This window comes from Neospora caninum, chromosome X, assembly GCF_000208865.1.
Source record: "Neospora caninum Liverpool complete genome, chromosome X".
NCBI lineage: Eukaryota > Apicomplexa > Conoidasida > Eucoccidiorida > Sarcocystidae > Neospora > Neospora caninum.
In genome coordinates, this window is record NC_018396.1 from 4,985,606 (window position 1) to 5,005,678 (window position 20,073).

The 20,073-nt window shown below is 53.8% G+C and overlaps 3 protein-coding genes across 3 annotated transcripts; all 3 read left to right on the forward strand.

Annotated features, from left to right (window-relative positions):
- Nucleotides 1–3,320: 3,320 nt before the first annotated feature.
- Nucleotides 3,321–5,343, forward strand: NCLIV_050570 (conserved hypothetical protein; the record flags this gene model as incomplete). Its single annotated transcript, XM_003884610.1, has 3 exons — nt 3,321–3,465; nt 4,134–4,558; nt 4,981–5,343. The coding sequence occupies 3 exons, from the start codon at nt 3,321–3,323 to the stop codon at nt 5,341–5,343; spliced, it is 933 nt and encodes a 310-aa protein (XP_003884659.1).
- Nucleotides 5,344–7,660: 2,317 nt separating this feature from the next.
- On the forward strand, nt 7,661–8,644 carry NCLIV_050580 (Zgc:154015 protein, related; the record flags this gene model as incomplete). The annotated part of the gene is made up of 1 exon (XM_003884611.1): nt 7,661–8,644. The coding sequence occupies one exon, from the start codon at nt 7,661–7,663 to the stop codon at nt 8,642–8,644; it is 984 nt and encodes a 327-aa protein (XP_003884660.1).
- Nucleotides 8,645–14,590: 5,946 nt separating this feature from the next.
- NCLIV_050590 (GL11864, related) lies at nt 14,591–18,799 on the forward strand (the record flags this gene model as incomplete). The annotated part of the gene is made up of 9 exons (XM_003884612.1): nt 14,591–14,863; nt 15,376–15,480; nt 15,702–15,815; nt 16,121–16,187; nt 16,616–16,759; nt 17,253–17,407; nt 17,661–18,065; nt 18,274–18,493; nt 18,771–18,799. The coding sequence occupies 9 exons, from the start codon at nt 14,591–14,593 to the stop codon at nt 18,797–18,799; spliced, it is 1,512 nt and encodes a 503-aa protein (XP_003884661.1).
- Nucleotides 18,800–20,073: the final 1,274 nt, after the last annotated feature.

Consider the following 20,073-nt stretch of genomic DNA (forward strand, 5'->3'; position numbering starts at 1 on the left):
CCGAGAGACAACGAGGGAGACCGCGAGGCACAAAAAGTCTGATGCTGAGACCGGGGAAAGGCCCAGCTCTTTACCATGGAAACGGTCCATGTGCAGAGAGAGCTGAGAACAGAGGCCAGAGCGCTCTTCGTTCCCTGTCGCCTCTGCGTTTTGGGAGACACAATAACGTGTTTTCTTCTCGCTTCATTTCACGTGTTTCTCCCGGCTCTCGAACGCAAAAAGAAACACTCTAGGCGATTCGTTCACACTGCAATCTTTTTTCTGGAAGGCGTTCGATGCCGCGATCGGAGCATGGAGATGAGGAAGAAGACGAAGGAGATGAGGAAGAGGGAGAAGGAGATGAGGAAGAAGACGAAGGAGAGAGATGCGAGGAAGAGAAGAACGAAACTGGAGACGAGGACGAAGGGCTAGTGGAAGCAAGGAGAGGTGTGGACGAGAGGTGAGTAGGTGTCCACGACACCAAAGAGGCCGGTGCTCGTCGCGAAAGATGGTGAGACAGAGAGGAGGCTCTGTCTCTGCTGTGTATCGAACGGTGCACAGTATCTGGACTACAGATTCCTTCTCTCAAGGGAATATCGGTCTCTCCACAGGCCAAGGCCCCCACCGTTTGCCGTTCCCGTCCTTCATTTGTTTCCTCCGCTGCGTTTCGTTGCGAGCACCTTCTCCTTGCCTCTCTTCGTCTTCCGCCATGCTCGGTTGTCTGTCGACATTCGGCTTCCTTTCCTCCCATTGCCCTTGTTTCCTCGTGGGCGAGAGAGCGATACCGCCGGCTCCTGGTCCAGGCAGGAGCAACAGGCGGACGCCGAGTGCTTGCAGAGAAAAGGCGGGAATGCGACAAACTCGGAACAAACGACGCATGCCAAGGAAAGGAAGCAGAGCATTGCCCGGGAGCAGGCGACGAGGCAGAGGACAGCGAAGGAAGAGACACCCGCAGTCTTCCGAGGAACTCTGACGGCGCTCGCGGAGAGAGACACCGACCTCGGGGCCAGTCAACTGCGTCTGTTTCCTCTTGCTCGTGGAAACGGTGAGGCAAGAGACTCTGTGGTGGTCGCATGCATCCCAGCTGTCGCCAGTTTTGGTGCTCCAGATGTCGCAGTGAAAAAGATATGTCGCGGCGTCTGTTGAGTCTCCTCGTTTGTGGACTGATGAGACCTGTTCTCCATGCACTCCCCAGCATCTCCGCCCCACACTTTTCGCTCCTCACTCGCTGCACACATCCCACAGAGGTCTGCATTGTGGCCTTTCCGCGTTGTTCTTCTTTGCCTGACTTCGCTCTTCAACCAGAATGAAGAGGCAAGGAGTGGGCGTGACTCATGCTTCGTCTATCGATAGAAAATAGAGGGAGAGAAAGACCTCAGATGCGGACGGGACTTAGATGCACGAATGTCGTTTGCTGTTTCTGTGTCTGTTAACATATATATAGAAATATGTACACTGGGTTTGTTGCAGATTAGAAGAGACAAAGCTGCCTGGCGTGGATGTTACGCAGCGGCAGGGGGGGTGGGGGGGGGGAGGAGGGGGGTGGCCGATGACAGCACTGCTCGACGCGCCGAACAACTGGCGTTTCGGCTTCCACCAGAAGCCGTTCCCTGAGCAGCTGTGTATAAGCATGAGAATTCGTCAAAAGTTGCAAAGCACTACGTAGAAACCACTTTCTGTTCGGAGCGGTCATAAGCTGCTTGAAGTGCCGGCTACGTGCGCCTCTCGCTCCTCAGACCGCCAGAGGGGTTTGTTGTTGGTAGATCTCGGAGCGAAAAACAAGACGAAAGTGTCCCTTCTCTCTGCCACAATGTGTTGAGGAGGAACGTCGGCGATTCAAAGTGGACTTGGACTGCGCGTGCTTTTCGCGTGAGTTCACATGGCGTAGCCTACTCACAAGGAGTAGCTGCCGCCGTCTACGCGTTCCAGCGAAACTGAAAAGAGCATCGGAATGCGGTTCGAACTCACATGCTTTGGCAGTGGCAACCGAATAGCTTATCTGTTTTCGCATGCCTTCTCGGACCTCTATCTCTCGCTCGGTGTTCGGAGAGCCAAGCCTGGAGAGCGTCAGTTCACCACGCACGTAACTTTTTCGGCTTTTGAATCGCCGTCCAGCAGGCACTAGTGCGAGCAGAGTGGCCAAAAACAGGAAGAGAGAAGAAGCCGAGGGTTGAGCAGTTCTTGTTCGTCCGTTTGGCTCCCCCGCAAAAGCCGAGAAACCTATTAACTATCGAAGTATCGCTGCTCTCTGACACGGCCAGAAGACTAGACACGAGTTCCACCCGGGACAGCTTAGCAGAAAATCGCCACGCGAACACGGAAAAGACAGATGAAAATTGGTGTCAATCGAGAAGACTGAAGAAAGCCTTTGAAGAGTAAACATCGGGACCACAAAACTGCGTTTGCTATCGGTGAGATGAAACGTGTGCGCAAGGGTCTACCCGAAACGGATGGGACACCCGCGACGGTCACCCGCTTCGAGCTACGCTGTGTACATACACCTTAGCTACGAGAGCGGCGAGCGGAATTGATAGCACCGCGTCCCACTTTGTGTACCGCTCTCTCCTTTTTCGCAGCAGCTCCTGAACGACATTTCGCTTTCGGTATATTGAGTTTCTTTTCCCGTTCGAGTCTTTGTCAAAAAACGTTTCAGTGGCAGTCTTGGTGTCGAAAAGGCGGCAGCGGAACGCATTCGCCGAACGCGGCAACAGAGAAAAAACACTGCATGTGGGCATGCACACTGGAGACAGAACACTTTTGTGCCGCAATTTCTCGGGTGAGAAGGCTCCCTTCGTGTTCATGACGTTTCCTTCTTCTATTCTTTTAATTCTCTGAAGGAGAATTTCGAGAATATACGCTCGCATCCATGATGGACGGACATTAAGCGCCCGATCGAGCCCCTCCCTCGTTGCTGGTTTCTCTGGTCCGCCCTTGTGCTCGCCTCCTCCAATTCCTGTTCCTAGTCGGCTTCCCTTCCGCCTCTCCACGTTGTTCGACTTCGCTCTTCTCTGCTGTCTGTCGTGACTGCTTTTCACCCGCGTCCGACTCTCTCCTTCGCCTTTCTCACGCCTTTCTTACGCTCCGCTGCGCCCGTGTTCGCTCCTGAGGTGTTTTCTCCCAATCGTAGTACGCCCCCGTCGAAACCGCACTTCTCTCTGGGTCGCTTCCTTGTCCATTTCCTTGTTTGCTCTGTCCTTAATAGCCGACTCGTCTGCCTAACAACGTGAACGGTTCCCCCCGCGATCGTTTGGACCAGCACCTCCCGAGCCGCGGCTCGCCCGCACGCTTTCTGGTCTTCGCTCTCCGCCTGGCGGGGAGACTCGGGGCCGAAATTTTCAAAGATGGCGAGCGGAGATGTGAACATTCAAACAGAAAAAGAGATCCCCCCGCCGCTGAAGTCGGCAATTGGAGAACCAAAGAAGACAGGGTACAAATTTCCTCATGTCTTCTTCCCCTACAAGTCTCGCTACAGGTCGCCACACCGGCGTAAGCGCGAAGACGGTCACGGACAGAAATGCACAAGAACTTTCGTGCGCGTGTCGCCACAAACGGCAGAAGATGAATTGATTTGGGCGTGTACCGCTGTCGGGATGCATGCATGTGTGTGTGTGGAGGCAGCCAGCCAAATGTGCAGCGATTTCTCCATACGGCGCGAGTATAGCTCTCGGAGCCGGTAGTGACAGATACATATATATATATATATATATATGAATGGAGTCAGCGTCGCGCGGCAGGAGAGAAGAACGAAAGCACGCTGTCACGTTTGTTTTTCATTAGAGAGAGAGAACGGGAGAAAGCAATGCGTGCTGCTGCGTGGGCTGACTTAGATAAAGGGTTCGCAAAACTGATAACAACTTTATAGGGCGGACATCCGCAGAAAACACATACGAGGACGTCTCCTTTCCACGTGCGCAAGTTGAAACGCTTTGACTCAATTTCCACGTAACGCAGTATGTGTATAGTGCATTGGACATATGCAAACATGTGCGCTCTCAAGCTTCCCACAGGAGGCTCTCATCACGTGTAGAGGCGGGCGTTCGGCCCTCAACCGTAAAGGCGGGAATGCAAGGGGAGGGACAGAGCTTCTCCTGTGTATGTCTTCTCTGCCTCCATTTTGTTGCTTCTCTCCTGTCTCCGTTGTCCCTCGTGTTCAGAACGCTGGTGGCCCGGCTCAGTTCCTCGGTTTCTTCTCCACTCCCATCCCAAGAGGTGGACCTCGCGCCGCCAACTCTCGTTTGCGTTCTTTGCTTTCCACGGACTGAAACCTTTCGCGGAGAGGAACTTATACGAGCTTATGCACAGTCTGCCTCTCCGAGGCGCCTCTTCGTTCTTCTGGCGTGAAGCTGATAGTGACCCATGGAAGCATCTCGGGCGGAAAGCGAACAGGATGCAAGCGCGGGGTGTACGCACACACGCAGCATCTGGAGACACAGATCCCCAAGCAGAAAGTGGAGAGGACAGAAACGAGGCTTCAGATCACACGCACTGTGGAGCCCCCGCTGTGGATGCGTATCAGCCAAGACTCGAGAGAGCAGGACGGAAACAATTGGTTTTCTCTCCGAGAGAAATCTACTACAAGGTGGGGTGTCATGCCTATATATATGCGTATGTGTATCTAGATGTGCATATGTATATAGATACACATAAATGTGCATAGCAATCTCTGCAGCTAGCGGCCTACGCAGATGCATCTGTGGATGGTTGTGTGCAAACGGACCGCTCTACATATAGAGATACAGAGGCCTACTTCATTTTGTCCCTTTCGAGTCCTTCTCTCTTCCTGTTTCCCTCTCGTTTCTGTCTTCTCTCGTATTTCTCCCTCTCCCCCTTTCTCTTCTCTCCCCTTTCTCTTCTCTCCCCTTTCTCTTCTCTCCCCTTTCTCTTCTCTGTGTGCGTCCCGTCAGTTTCTCGTTATGAGGATGTTGTCACTGTGTATGTCTCGCTCATCCTTCTCATCTTGTTCACTTCTCGTCCGTTTCGCTCTGTGTTTCGCGTCTCCAGCGCCGCCCTTTTCACGCTTTGGTCTTTGGCCGCCTGACTGTTGGGCAACTCGCTGCCTCTTCCACTTCCCAGCTGGAGGCAGGTCCGACGCCAGATGCCACAGGAGCGCAGCAGCAAGCCGCGGCATCCGAGGCGCCTGACTCCGAACAGAGACACGCATGCACTTCACGTTATCTAAAACACCCAGAAATCGCCAGTGGCCGTTCACGTGTCGCGCCTCCGCAAGCTTCTCTGGGCGGATGGAAATGGCGGCCTCCCGCGGATGCAAGTCGCTGGATCTTTCGGCCCAAGTTTCCGTTGCCTCACAGGCCGGAACTTTTTGAACAGGGTGTCCAAACGGATGCAAACAACTCAACCGCCTAATCTGCACTCTTCTATAAATATATGTTTATACACCGCAGATGCACACATACCGACGTGTACATCAAGAAGCATACGCTTGTCTGTGTATGCTGTCTGAAGATCGACTTCCAGTAGCGCAGGAAGGGCGATATCGGCTGTCGCGGCGGGGCATACAGTATATATATATATAAATGCATGTGCATACATCTGCATGCAGGGGACCCTGATATCCGTTTAGGCCTTCCCGTCTGCTCAGGTGTACGCGTGGAAACGGATCGGCGGGAATGAACTGACCAGGAAGTCGAGCAAAGAGGAAATTCGCAGTGTGCGAAAAAGAGTTAGAGGGTTTTCTTTTTGGGGTGAAGTGAAAAAACTTTTTTCAACACTGTTCCAAGTGAAACCGACACTGTCGCGGCGAGAACCCAAATCTATTTTAGGCACCCGCCGTGGGACACAGACCGCCGGTGGGAAACAGAGCCTATTTCTGCTGCTTTTCCGTTTGTGGAGAGCATTTTGACGTATGCCTGCTTCCATTAACTTTGGCACCGTCAGAATGAGGCGTCGCACACGTGGACTGTCTTTCCTTGGCTGTTGCAGGCCGCCTAAGGATAGCGTGCGTGTGTCTGTTTACTGGCAGCCATGGAATTTCCCGTGTTTGCTGTTAGAGCACCTTTTCTTCCACACATGACACACTTAAAGATCCCGATGAATCTTTAGGACACGGCGGCATGCTTGTCCACGTGTGGCCTTTGACAATATCACTTAGCCCTCTGCACTTGTTTGGCCTAGCGCGCTGTGTCTCGCAGAACGTATCGCTTTTTTTGCCAGAACACGACAGCTGCGATATGCCGTCTTGTTGCCTTCTTTAAAGGCCCCTTCTGCTTTGCATATTTGTCCATCGGTTGCGTAGCTTCGTCGAGGAGTCGCGACCGCCAAAGTACGTGTGGAGCGGTAGCGATCAAGCTTCTCGTCCGTTTCAACTGTATACTCAAATCGAGCACGCCAGCGGAGTTCTTCGCCACACAAGTTATTTTTGGCTGGTTCGTGGATACAACGGTATGTTGGAAGTGCCGTGATCTCAGCCAATGGATGGCCGAGGCATGCAGTGGACAGTGTCTTGCCGTGTTCACAGCGTGCGGACTTACGAAAGCACGAGGCCGCGTTTTACTTTGTCCTCCCACTCCGTCGCACTTGGGCAACACTGCGTTGCCACTGAGTTTCTGCATTTGTTCCGTGGACGAGTAACCTCCAGTTCGCATATATTGATGAGATCCGTCTTCATTTGCAGTCCTTGGTTAAACGTGCTGCGCCTGCATGCGCGACATATTGCAAAGAGTGTGTTTAGGCGACTGGGCATTTGTACTGAACGTCTTATTTCGATCTCCTGCATGTTGGAAATGGAGATCCATACGTTTCTCCTAGCGCATGAGTAAAGCGTCACCGCAGAATCCTTCCGGTGTTTGCTCTGCAGGAGCGGATTATGCGCTGGCGCTGCATGCTTCAATTTTTTCTCGCGCGCGACGTGAGGCAATCCCCGTCGATAATCGAGTGTTCCGTTTCAGTCTTTGGTTCTTTCTGAGGTACCGACTAGTCATCGTTTCACCTCAGTTCTCGGATCTGTGTTTCTGGCGTGTCGTGAGAGGCGTGAACCGAGCTGAAGCCGGACTCGTTGGAGAGACGAGAGGCGGGTTCTCTCCTGTCTTTCAAAAGGGGCGGTAAAAAGAGGCAATTCGGCCTCGTAGCCTCGGACGTTTTGACGACGGAAAACCTCTATAGCGTGCCAGAAACCTCCTTTGCTACTCGGTATCAAAGCCTGGTATCTGGGTTCAGGATCCAGAGGTGCCCAGACACAGTGCAGCACCCGTTTCACCGCCAAGAAAAAGTCGCAAGAGCCACACAGCGTGCGTTGACGGTTCTCACGTTTACAATTCTTTGTTTTCTGGTTTCCTCTTATTCCTTTAATCGCTTGTCGTTGACTCAGTCTCTCCTTTTCGACAAACTTGCACGACTCTAAAATGGGTATCTGCGAACCAGGTCCATACCCCCGCCACCTGTGACGAGTTTCGACTCTCCGACTTCTTCCAACGCGCAGCGTTCCAGTTCGTCAGCGTACTCAGTTGCGTCGTCTAACCCAGACGCTTTCCGTCTACCTCGAAAGTCAGTTCTTCAAAGGTTAAACTGCGAATCCTAGGTTCTGCCTTGCAGGAGTCGAGGCGACGAAGCGATGTCCGTACACCGGAGAATGACGCAAAGATAGGCCGTGAAAACGGAAACAGGACGTTTGGCGGATAAAACTACAGTGTCTTTGTTCCACACGCGGTTCTTTCTCGCGGACAGAATGGCTAGTCGGGGCTCAGGAGCGCTTCCTTCGGGGAGGACGCAGCAGACTCTGGAAACGTTCCAGTCTGTCACGGGCTGTACGGACCGAGCAGGCGCAGCTGAGTTTCTGCGGAGACACAGCTTCGACCTCAGCCGCGCTGTGGACGCGTACTTTGCAATGTCGTCGCGGGACCAGAAGGTTATGCAGCAGCCGAGACGCACACCACCCAGTCACTCTTCTTACGGAAACATCAGCGCAGTCAGTGCGTCCTACGGTTCTTCTTCGCGGGGGAGGGCTGCGGCGAAGGCGAGGGCTGATGACCGTTACCGACAGATTTCCGAGACCTTTGAAGCGTACGCCCAGCGGGACGGCCCCAGCTCAGCGCCGGGAGACGCAGGACGAGAGGGAGATGGAGCGATTGAGGTTGCCGGACTGGAACGTCTTGCCGAAGATCTAGGTGTGGGTTTGGACGACGTCTTCTTCCTCGTTTTCGCTTTCTTCTGCGAGTGTGCGGAACAAGGAAGAATCACGAAGGAGGAGTTCACACGTGGCATGGATCGTTCGGGGGTGTGCACAGCGGCAGCGCTTCGTGAAGTCGTGCCTCAAATTCGCGCACGGCTATCCGAGGACAAAGCCTTAGCGCGTCAAGTCTACTCCTACGCTTTCACTTACTCTTTGGATGTTGGCCAAAAAGCGTTACCCCTCGATCTTTGCGTCGCCTACTGGCGGCTCCTCCTGTGCGAATCCGAGTTCCCTCTCATGACAGAGTGGTACGACTTCATTGAGGAGGAGCACCGAAAGAGGGCGAGTGCCCTGTCTAAGGATCCCTGGATCATGCTTTTCGATTTCATGCATGCGCAACGATCGTCCGTCTCCCTCGACGACTACGACGAAGACGGCGCTTGGCCTTTGGTCATTGATGAGTTCGTCGACTGGGCCAGGCGTCGTCGGAAAGAAAAGGAACGCGAACGCGCAGAACTGGAGGGGAGCGCGCAATTGTAGTGCCCATGAGGTGTCCGGATTAGCCCCCGTCGCAGCATGTGCTGAAACGCTTAGGCTGAGTGCAGTGACGCGTGTATGTGTTTTGGAAAGGAGCGTTAATGTTTCGCGGATCCAATGCGACTAATGCGTTGCTGAGAGACAATTCTGAAACACTGGAGGCAAGGGGAAATCATCGAGATTTGCGGCCGAAAAGAAAGCTCAGTATGACCTGCATAGCTTGCTTTCTTCTCCGCTGACTCTACCTGAGACGTAGTCAGTTGCGCCGCAGCGCAAGTGAAAAAGTGCGGATCGTGTGGAACACGAGTATGTTGTCTCCTGCCTTTGACAGTCGCTGTTTTCGAGAGAAACAGAAACGGAGCGAAGGTCATGAATGAGCATTTGCGCACGCTGCAACCGACAAACACTCGGATGGGGTTACTGCTGCAATGGCCGGGCCAACCCACCAGAGTTACACTCCAATCGGCGCAGGCAGGCAGAACGCCCCAAAAAGCTGGATTCCCGGCTTTTTCCTGACGAGCACTCGGAAGAGTTTTCGGTCAGTGCACAGACCCTGGGCCACCTGGGCACATCACGGCTACGAGTGCATCACCGTTTGAAACTGCATTATACGGTGCGGGAGAACCTGTGTTCTCCCGGCGCAAAAAACATCCAGTAGCAGCAGTTTCCATCCTCAGCTAACGAAATTGAAAGGAACTTCCATGTTCTCCTGCAGATGCGTTGGTAATGCCACCGTTCTCTTCTTTTAATGCTTTGTTAACCGGCGACACCGCACAAGGCCAAGGGGATGTATCTTGTCACTTTAGCCTGATCCTGCAGCGAACCGGCCTGCGAATCTAACTTTTGGCTGTCCGTTAGCCATGAATTTTGCGGGGGCTGATACCAGATTGTGGAACTCCGCATGAAGATTCGGCGAGATTCCCCCAACGCCCCTGATGGCGCTAGGGCTGACAAGTGCTCAGTTGGAACCTAAGGGCAGCATCTCCAGCAAGAAACCAAAGGTCAGGTCAGAACATCGAGCTGAGTTCCTTCGTAAGGTATCTCAACCTCTGGACTACGTTTTGGGTGTAGGGTGAGGCACATGCTCGTTCACTGACCACCGTTTTTCGATTCAGCATTTTAGTCAGTTCAGGATGTGAATGGTGTGAATACCCCGGATGTGGTTACTCCACTCGAGATGGATTCCAGTGAAGGCTGTGTTAGTTCCACCAGAAACGGGGGACTGGGAACGCGTTGCGGAGTTGTTGCTGAAATACCACGAGTAGCGTTCCTTTCTAGAGAATGTGCGTGAAAGCGCTTCGAAGAGCTTCGTACAATTCTCTCGCTTCTAGATTGCCGCCGTTTTGTCTGCGAGCGAGAGATGTACACGTCGGGAGTCCTGTCGAGCACGGAGCGCTATTAACCCCGTAGAAATCGAGTCGCGCGAACGGGTACCTCTGTCCCTACTCCCTACACCGATTTTACTTTTGGAGTGAATACAGAACACCGAGAGCTTTTCAAAACCCACCGCAGCTGCGGACATTTTTATCCATCTACTTGCATCCACTGTAGCTGCTTCATTCTACAGGGGTGTGAACGTCACTGTGTGGTAACCTCTGGGAACCTTGTCAGCAGCGGCGTTGTCTGTGCAGATGGGAGACTCGAGGTGCGATCGCTTCGCATGAAAGGGGCGTCCCGGGAGTCGTCTGAGAAAAGCTCTCCAACAGACGCATGAACGACGTTATATGTCAAATGTGCACAGTCTCCACTTTGTTAGCAGGCTCTGAAGGAACGAATCGCAGGCAGGAGTCCTGTTGGCGAGAAGCGGCTCGGCGTGGGTTAACAGCGCGCTGCCCTGTTCCCTGTATCCCAGGCGCCTCCCCCCCTTCTTCATAGCGGCCTCCCGGTCCACTACACCTGCGGATTTACATGCACTGGGGTAGACGGGCCCTCTCGAAATTCGCCATTTCTACTTTTGCTCTCTATCGATGACATTCTCAAGCACGTGTTGCTTCTTCTTAACACGTTGCCTTCGGAAATTTTCGTTCCTTAAACTGCCGTTCTTTTGCCGAAGGGAGCGGACTTTCCCGAGCGTCGTATCGCAAATTCCCACACGCACATATTTTGAGCTTGTGGCAGCAACCTGAAAAAGACTGATTTCTTCGGCAAGCTTCAACTTCGCAACCGTACCAAATCGTCTCGGCGTTTCCAGTAAGTGCGCTGCGTGTGCTCTTCCCGAACCGCGGAGAAACATTTTCCCGTGCTTTTCCGCTTACCCGTGCGCCGGCCGCGTCTCAAAGGGGAACAGAGTCCGGAGCTGGAGAGATACCAGTTGTCATTGGAATCTTCAAGCGAGGATCCCGGCAAGTGACGTAGAGGAAGGCAGAAGTTTTTGGCTTACTAGCCGCTGTCGCCGACGTGCACATTTGGGGATTTTGTTCGTCAACTAAAGACAACTCCGCTCCCGTCCTCGGCCGTCTTTTTAACCGGAAAGTATCTTCACGGAACGAGGCTGTTGTCGAGACGGTAGCCACATCCCATCTTCCCGCGGATGGATTTCTCTCGGCACTGTTGCCACGAAAGTGTGTGTATGGAAAGGCCTGTCTCGTGACTTGTCCGTTCTTCTGCTTCTCCGCATCCACGACACACACACGCACCCCCTTGACCAACCCGGGCATTTGCTGTAGATGCTGCTTTGCCAGGAAACGGGTGGAATCTTTTTTCTGTGGTCCGGATTTGGGTCACGCAGGCAAATTGAGCTCTGTTGGAAAAATTTTTTCTTTTGTCCGCCCGCTTCGGCGATTTGTGTTTTGGGAGACGGTTCCGGACACTTTTCTCCGTGCGATTTTTCCTGTTTCCTCCGGGTGGTAGAATTGTCATGTGAACTTCCTCAGCGGCACAGCGCCTGCAGGTTTTGTTCCGGACTTGTTGCTGCCGCACTTATCAGGTGTCGATACACCTCAGGTCGTGGACAAGTTTGTGTTGTTGGTGTTCGCGGGACCCAAAGAAGCGGGCATTCTTCGTAGCTTGTCTTCTGTACCGTTGTTTTGATAGAAGAGCGACTTTATGCGCCTGCAGCAGGCGACTAACGTGGACACCGCAGGGGTCTTTTTGTGCAGGGGCCTTACCGGCTTTTCCTGTGCGAAACGCATTTTCAGGTTGTGAAGCGTGGGCTATTTGCGGGTGTTTTTCAGGGGAGCGCGCGATCGTACAGGGAGGCTCCGGGTCGTTTTCAAGGGGAATCTGGCGCAGGATCGGGGAGCGAAGAGACGGCACGGAGGGAGAGGACGCAAATTGAGGAGGGTCACCGCAACACGGTCACGCACACGCGTGTTCGCTCATATTGAGGTGGGTTCCAGTTCCTTCGAAACTTTCCTAGCTCTCGATGCAGCAGTACTGCGGACCGCGCAATGTCTTTCTCCAAAAACGCTGCTCGCTATTGCTTCGCGCTAGTTTTGGCGCTGACTGTCCTCGGCCGTTGCAGGAGTCGCTGCGGGTGACCGTATTCCCCCCCCCCCGCCCCCCTCTCTCCCTCTCTCCCAGTTCAGTGGCGAAGCGTCGCCGTAGCCGTGTAGTGTAGAGAACCGCGCGATATGTTTGACCTGCACACGTACTCCACATCTTCTGCTCACTTGCCTCTTGCTAGACAACAGGGGCGGGTTCCAAGCACTCGCGTAGCGTAGAGAGCGGCAGGCCGCCTCCATGCGTGCGTGCGCCTTCGCTGATGCGCCCGCGACGTCGGCGAGGACGTGTCAGCCGGTTACTTTTCTCTCGTTTTGGCGAAACAAGGAACTTCCCCAAGTGTTACTGTGCTTCCCGCCCGATGAGCGCCGTGTGGACTACGACTTTGTCCGCACACATCTAGCGACTTCTTCCACAGACAGAACAAGACCCGGATTAGAGCTACACGGTCTCCACGGTGACACTTTGTTTGATAGTCGGCCCCACTGTCTTTCACTTGGAAAAAAACGCGCTCGCGCCTCAGCAGTCACACAAATCCTCTGGAAGCTTTTCGGTGTCCGAGTGCATTCGTCGTTTCATGCCGGTTTCGATGTGTGCTCGTATCGACCGTATGAGGACATGGAGAGGGACTGGACTCTGTGTAGAGTGACGGAACTCCATGCGGACTTGAATACACGCAATGTCTGCTTATTTTTCTATGTGTTGTGATCCAGCGGGCAGAGCGAAAGAGGGAGGGATGTGCGGAGGGTTGAGCGGGGAGACGTAGAGACACCGTGGCGAGGCGTGACAGTCGCGAGGGCGTTGCGTGTGAACACGTGCGAGCGGGAGAACCATGTCAAAATGAGAACTTTGTGAGGATTCTTTTGTCGTCGTAGTGGGCTATCGAAGATCTCACTCTGTCTACGCGGTCTTCCGCCGTGTTTCTGCGGTTCTCTCTGAGTTTTTGACGTGGCGCTGACCAACGAGCAGTTTTGTGTCGAGTGAGGGCCGTCAAAGAAACGTCTCCCTTTTCTGCTCACGAGGCTGCCCGTGCGTGGTTGCGTAGCCGATGGAGTGCCTGCCTGCTGTTGGAGAAGCAAATCGGTTTCCCCTTCCCTTTCCCTCGAAAGAGAAGCATCCAACGCTGTTTGCCCTGTGTCGGGGCTGTTGTCGGGAGGCGGTGGTCCTGTACGTGTCTGGGCGACGCACGCGTCACCGATAGAGTCACCAATGGGTGTTGCAAAGGAAAGTTCTTTCTCTCGTTGCTGTCATGTTTCGCCAACCGTGGTGGAGTGTGGCGAGCGGACTAATGTTCTCGGTTCGCGAGCATCTGTGGAGCCCTCTGGGCGACTCTTTTCTTCACAAGGAAGAATGAAAAAAGGGAGGGGCGCTTTCTAGAGTCTCCACAAAGTAACGCCCCGGTTTCTCTCCGATAAGCCACGAAAGTTCCTGGGTTTCCGCAAGACACTTGGGGTTTGTGCGACAAGAGAATCGAACTCTTCTCGCTCCGCGTCATGTGACGGCCTCCAGACACGACAGCCGGAAGCTGTGAGAGGCGTCGGCTGGTTTCAAAGAGCCCACTCCATCCTGTTTGTTTGTGTGCCTTTCTTTGTCTCTCCATTGACGCCCCGCACATGGCTCTGTATTGGGCGCCTCTTCCCACTGCGTGTCTCTGCACTGCTTCTCGTCTGTCTGCCTCCCCGTTCTTCTGTCGCAGTCGTTCGTGTCTGTATCTTTTTCGTGATCTTGCGTTTTGTCCCTCTCTGCCCCGTCCCCCGGTCCGCCTGTCCGCTGTCTCTTCCTCTCCATTCTACTTGGTCGCGTCGTTTTTTCCGTCAACCGTTTTGTAGTCGCGGAATGGTCCGTGCATTTTGTAGTTCTCGTCAGTAGAGGGACGTGCCGCCGCCGGTGTTCGTGCCGACGCGTTCGCACCTTGAGGCCTTTGGTTTCGAGACCGGAACAAAGGAATGCACTGGATATGTGCACATATGCGCGTGCCCGTCTAGACCTGTATCTGGGAACATATATATATATATATATATATATATACATATACATATATATATATATATATATGTATATATATGCATGTGTGTGTGAAGGTGTGAGCAGGTACGACGTATGTAGAGGTATATCCGTTGTATGTGCATGTATGTTTTAAAATCGTGTTCATGAATAGAGGTGCACGTGTGCGCGTCATTCCCGTGTGCTGGAATCGTGTGTGGGAGGCTGTCTTCTTGCATGTAAACGGGAGTGTCCCTGTGTCGCCATGGGCCGTGCCTACTTTCAGGGTGTCGTCGGTAGTGCCCGGCTTCCACTTTTGAGGCACGCCAAAAAGGAGATATGTTCCGCTTTTTTCCTGGGTCTCTTCGTGTGCGTGCTGTGCTTGTTACCTGCATGCCTGTGTGTGCTGCGTTCTGTCTTCAGCTAAAAGCGGCTGTCTCGCCAGAGTTTCCCTAGCGCGAGAGGCGTAGTCTGGTTCCCTTTGTGAAGGCAGAGCTCGAGAGACACATTGGACTTGTTTCAACGATGGCAGATGTGACGGAGAAGCCTGTGGAGGCGACCGCGGAACTGGCCGGGGAAGAGGACCAGGCGGTTCCGGCGGAGGTGCCCGCGGAAATCCAGGCGAGCGCTGCTGAGGAAGAGAAGCCTAGCAACGGCGAAGAGAGGCTTGCGAAACCGACATTTGTCGTCCGCCTTCGAGGGCTCCCTTGGGATGTGCAGGAAGAGAACGTCGTCGCTTTTTTCAAGCCTGTCGTCGCCCTCGAGAATGACAACGTCCTCATCTGCATCGGGTTCGATGTAAGGGACTTGCCTCGCACGAGCCGTCGGAGCCCCATACACCACGGCGAAGGGGAATTCGAAGAGAGCCTTTGAAGCCGGCAAAAAAACGGAGAAATATATAAATATATATACTGCCTGCAGCAAAGGCGGTGGGACGCTGCCAGGCATAGGACGCGTGTCGTGGTCTATCCGTATATATATATATATATATATATATATATGTATATAGGCATGTGCATGTGCGAATATGTTTGGAGTCTGTGCAGTCGTGCGATTTTTCTCTCCTGAGAGAAGCGTGGTCTGAGGCTGAGTGCTTTCAGTTTCTCGGTGTGGATACGCGCAGCGTGAGGTGGACGGGTCTTCGGTTCCTGTGCTGCCAGTGAGGTGAAACTGCGGTCCCGTGGGTGGTCCGGAAGTTTGCGTACGCGTCTTCCCACGCTCTGTGACCTTGGCAGAAACGGCCGTTCATCTGTTTTCGGAACAACGGGCTGCTCTCATAGAAACTGGATTCGTGCTGTGTGTCTTTCCAGAAAAGGACAACCGGCGAGGCGTACGTACAGCTCCCGGACCCAGGTCTTCGAGAGCAAGCGATCAAGGATCTCCACGGCCGTCTTCTGGGGACGCGCTGGATCGAGGTGCGTCGATACCTGCAGCATTTGCATTATATCTCTGTTTTACTGGCACTTTTTTCCAAACGCATGGGTATCTGCATATACATCACGTGTACGCGGATCTTGAGACGCACTGGCCCTTGCGTGTGTGGGTGCATGCGTATATGCATCTGTCTACGTAGATATGTGCTAGTAGGTATATCTTTTTGTGCAGCTGTGTCTGTTTCGGCATTTGCGGCTTTTAGGTCTTCCGTGCTTCGGAGGAAGAGTTCCAGAAGGCAGACGACCGCCGAAAAACAGTCATGGCGGCCATTTCTGGCAACACAGACAGCCTCGACGCGTCGAGGCGGATGAACCTGGTAAGTCTCTTTGCTGGAGGCCGGAGAAGCTTTTTTGTGTCTGGAAAAAAGACGGCAGTTGGCGGGTACCGTGAGAGGCATTCTTGACGTCTGAATGTGTAGAAGCGATCCAGCTCCTGGGGTGGGATACACCAGACGGGCTGAGAGCACCTCTCGGTCCCCGTGTTTGCGTGCACGCGGCTCGGAAGAAGGAATGGTGCGAGTTCCTCCCGTGTGTCTTTCTGGCGGGTTGAGGAAGACAGGAGCTCTGCAAAACTACGAAGCGATTGAGTTTGGATTTCTTGCCTGCTGACTCCGTTCTTCAGAACGTCGTCAAACTCCGAGGCCTTCCGTGGTCCTGCAGCGAGAGCGAAATCGTCCGTTTCTTCAAAGGTAATTTGTCGTGCCAGTATTTTAGCTCCGTGTTTCTCATATCCAGTTTTTTATGTGCTTCGTTTCCATCGTCCACACGAGGCCGTTCCATGTATAGGTGTGTATGTCTGTATACATTTACGTGGTCAATCGCGTACCCATATGCGCATCCCTCGTACAAAGTGCAGGAATCAGGTTCCAGGGCGCTGTGCCAGCATAACTGCAAAGCATGCATTATTCAGGGAAAATGTGAATGCATATATATATATATATATATATTCATATGGCCTTTACTTCCTAAAGGGAATTGACTCGTCGTGCAGGCGGGTTTTTGCATAAGGGGAGCGAATTGTACCGCGATCTCTGGATTTCGGCGCCGTTAGTTGAGAGAAGCGCAGTCTTTCTCTTAATCGATGCAGTGTGCCTGTGGATGTGTTTTTGTTGTCCAGCGGAAGGAGGCTTCGAGATACATAACGATGACGTTGTCTTGGGAGTCACCGGCGACGGGCGTCTCTCAGGCATTGCGTTCGTTGAGTTGCCGAGCCCCGAAGTGGCGGAGAAGGCTCGTGAAGTTCTTCATAAGAAATATATGGGTAAGACTTGTGAAGCAACAGGATCGGGGAGAGCGAGGCAGGAAACCTATTGAAAACGGACGGGACAAATGTGCGCGGATGGAGCGGAAGACGTTGAGCTGTGGACGTATACCCGCGCGTCTCCGCCGGTTCGAGGATCAGCACGGTGCTCCAAGAGGGTACACGACGCCTGGAGTTCACTTGTCATCTGCTTGCGGTCTGTGTTCGAACGATCAGTCTGGGATATTGATATGTGTCAGTGCGGACGGGCGACTGTCGCGCATCTGCGGCGTAGGCGTTCGTCGTGCCTAAAACTGTGGGGTGCATGCATACCCAAACTGATAAATCAGCTTAAACGGGCGAGTCTCTGGGGAGTGTTCAGGCGTGTATCTCTGTTCAGCTGACAGTTGTCTCTTTGTTCGGCGCACGTACGCTCAAAACACACACGTGTGGGTTTTGTTCCAGTGTACCTTTTTTTCTCGCCTACGACATCTCCCATGTGTGCCCACTCCAGGACGTCGCTTCATCGAGGTCTACCCTGCGACGCGCGAAGACATGCAGCGAGCGAAGCGGCCTGTGAGAGGCGGCTTCGACGGCTACTACCACGGCGGCTTTAACTCCGGCCCGATGAGAGGGCCTGGTCGCGGCGGATTCCGAGGCGGCATGGGCGTAAGTTTGCTCGTCATTTTCGTGTCTGCATTTGCGATTCATGTGAAATGCGGAGAGTGCAAGCCTCGTCAGGGGCGGCGCTAGCGGTGCCTCATACACAGCGGGAGTGAGCGAGCTCTTTGCCAGCTACACTGCTGATGTTCTCTGTGTGCTTTCTTCATTCAAAGTTTCGTTGAGGAGCACCGCCTAGTGCATTCGCGCGTTGCACATCGAGACTAAAACTGCCGTTTGTTCGTCCCTTCGCACTTCTCAGCGTGGAGGCTACGGTGGCCATGGATCGCCTTACGGCGGCGGAGGCTACGGCGGCGGCGGCGGTTACGGAGGAGGCGGCGGCGGTTACGGAGGAGGAGGCGGCTATGGCGGCGGCGGTGGAGGCTACGGCGGCGGCGGAGGCTACGGTGGTGGGTACGGAGGAGGCAACGGCGGCTATGGAGGAGGTAACGGCGGCTACGGAGGAGGCAACGGGGGCTATGGAGGCTACGGAGCAGGCGGCGGAGGCTACGGAGGCTATGGCGGAGGCAACGGCGGCGGTTACGGAGGCGGTGGGGGATACTCGCCGGCTGGGCCTCACCATGGCGGCATGGACTCTAGCAACTGGAGCGCTCAGGTGTTGAGGTTGCGAGGACTGCCTTACAGCGCGAACGAGCAGCACATTGTGGTAAGCGGACGGACCCGACTGCGTCGCCAGGGGGATGCCGCATGTTCGAGTGTGAGACAGCGCGATCTGCACTGTGTCGCGTGTGCGTGCCTATAGCCCAGGGGGGTGATGGGGACACGCGTAGGAACTGACCTCGTCCCTCTGTTTTCTACGAGGCCGTTACCCTTTTCCCGTCACAAACAAGAAGTTTGTTTCTCGTTTTGTGCAGCAATTTTTCAACGGCTTCCACATGGCCGCGATCCTACCGTCGACAATTCCCATCGATGGTCGGCCGTCCGGCGAAGCGTACGTCCAGTTCGTTGACGCGGCAGAGGCGTTCCGCGCGTTCCAGGCCAAGAACGGAGCCCGCATGGATAAACGCATGATTGAGCTTTTCCCCTCGTCTAAGCAGGAAATGGAGTTCGCCGCGCAAGGCGGAGATCCCCGAGGTGAGCGGCAGATGCGGCGAGTTTGGGCTCTTAGGACACGCATTCATCACACAGACGTATGTAGACGTTTGCACGTGTGCGCTCTCGGTGTTGGGGGGTGGAGCATCCGAACACAGCTGTCGCTCGTCTCGGGAAGGGATTGAGGGTTGAGTTTTTTGACCCCAAGAGAGTTAAAGGGTGAGAACTGTGGTCGTCTGATGGGTGAACATGAAGCGATCGTGCTTATTCATCGAGTGTGTGTGTGTGTGTGTACTGGCGATGTGAATGTTGTGTGCAGTCTTCAGGGAGCGCAACAGGGCGTATTGATCGCGTGTCATCACCGGATCAAAGCCCACGTAGCTGGTCTTTCGATGTGAGATAGTGCCGAGCCAGAAATAGAAATATGCATTAAACGAGAAAGGTTTCATGCTTTTTGTTGAGGGGGCGTCTGTGCTCGAGGTGCACTCGGGGGGAGAACGAATCAAGGTTCCCTGCGCGTGTAGGTTCTTTTCGCTTCACGTATGCATGATTTGTGTTTTGTTTCTCCACACAAACCGCATCGGGGAAAATTTTCTTTTCGCGATTGTGGCCTTTTTGCGGAGGCAACGCAGAAGAGACGGGCGCATGCACATTGCACTCGTTTGGCCGAGTACTTTGTAGGCTATCTCTTCTCGTTCCTTCTAACTTATCGCCTCTCGTTCAGGTTCACTTTGCATTTCGCAGTGGCATCTCTTTGTCAGTTGTGTGGCGCGTACGTGTCAGGAAAAGAAAAAAGGGTCAGTTTGCGGGAAAAGAGAAAACGTGTGACTTGTCCGGAAACACTTGGTAGACCATTGCATGGTGAACGGGGATGTGTTTGGCGGTTTCCCCTGTGAAATCTGCAAGAGACTTTGAGATACATTTCTAACTCGGAGTCACGTCACGAAGCGACAGGCGCGCGCCGCGTCCTGCACTCGGTGTGCCGATTAAACTTCACAACACCCCTACGTGGCATGCAGCAAAACGGAGTCATCTGAACTTAGGGTTACGATATAGCAGCACGCAGTGTGACGGGCGAAGAACAGTCGGCAAAGTCGACACGAATACCGAGTCGAAGGAAACCGGGTACCCGTGCGAAGGGGACTGGTAACTCGTAGCGTTGCCAATATCCCGTCACAAGAAAGCGGCTTTCTGAGACAGACGAAGAAGAGCGAAACAACGTATCAGATGATCGACGATTTCGTTGCAAGCAATGCAACAGAACCGAGAAAAGTGGCCCGAAACTGTGGCACACAGCGGCAGCGGCGCTGCAGCGGGATGTTTTCATTAAGAGGAACGCTCCAGAGAGCTCCAGATCTAAACCTAATATTTTTTCCTGGAGGCTGCCTGGGGCATGGCGAGGCGCAAACGCAACGGGCGTCAAATTTTGTCGAGATTCCTAAGGCAACGACGGAGTTGCAGAACGATTCCAGATGCAGGTGTTTTGGTGTCATTCTGTTGGTGTGTCTGCTGCGGAGTCACGCGTTCTTTTATGTGTCAAATTTGTGTGTGATTCTACATCGGTAAAGAACCCAAAGGGGCTCTCGTTGCTTGAATCGGAGGCTGTAGAAGTGTATTGAAAG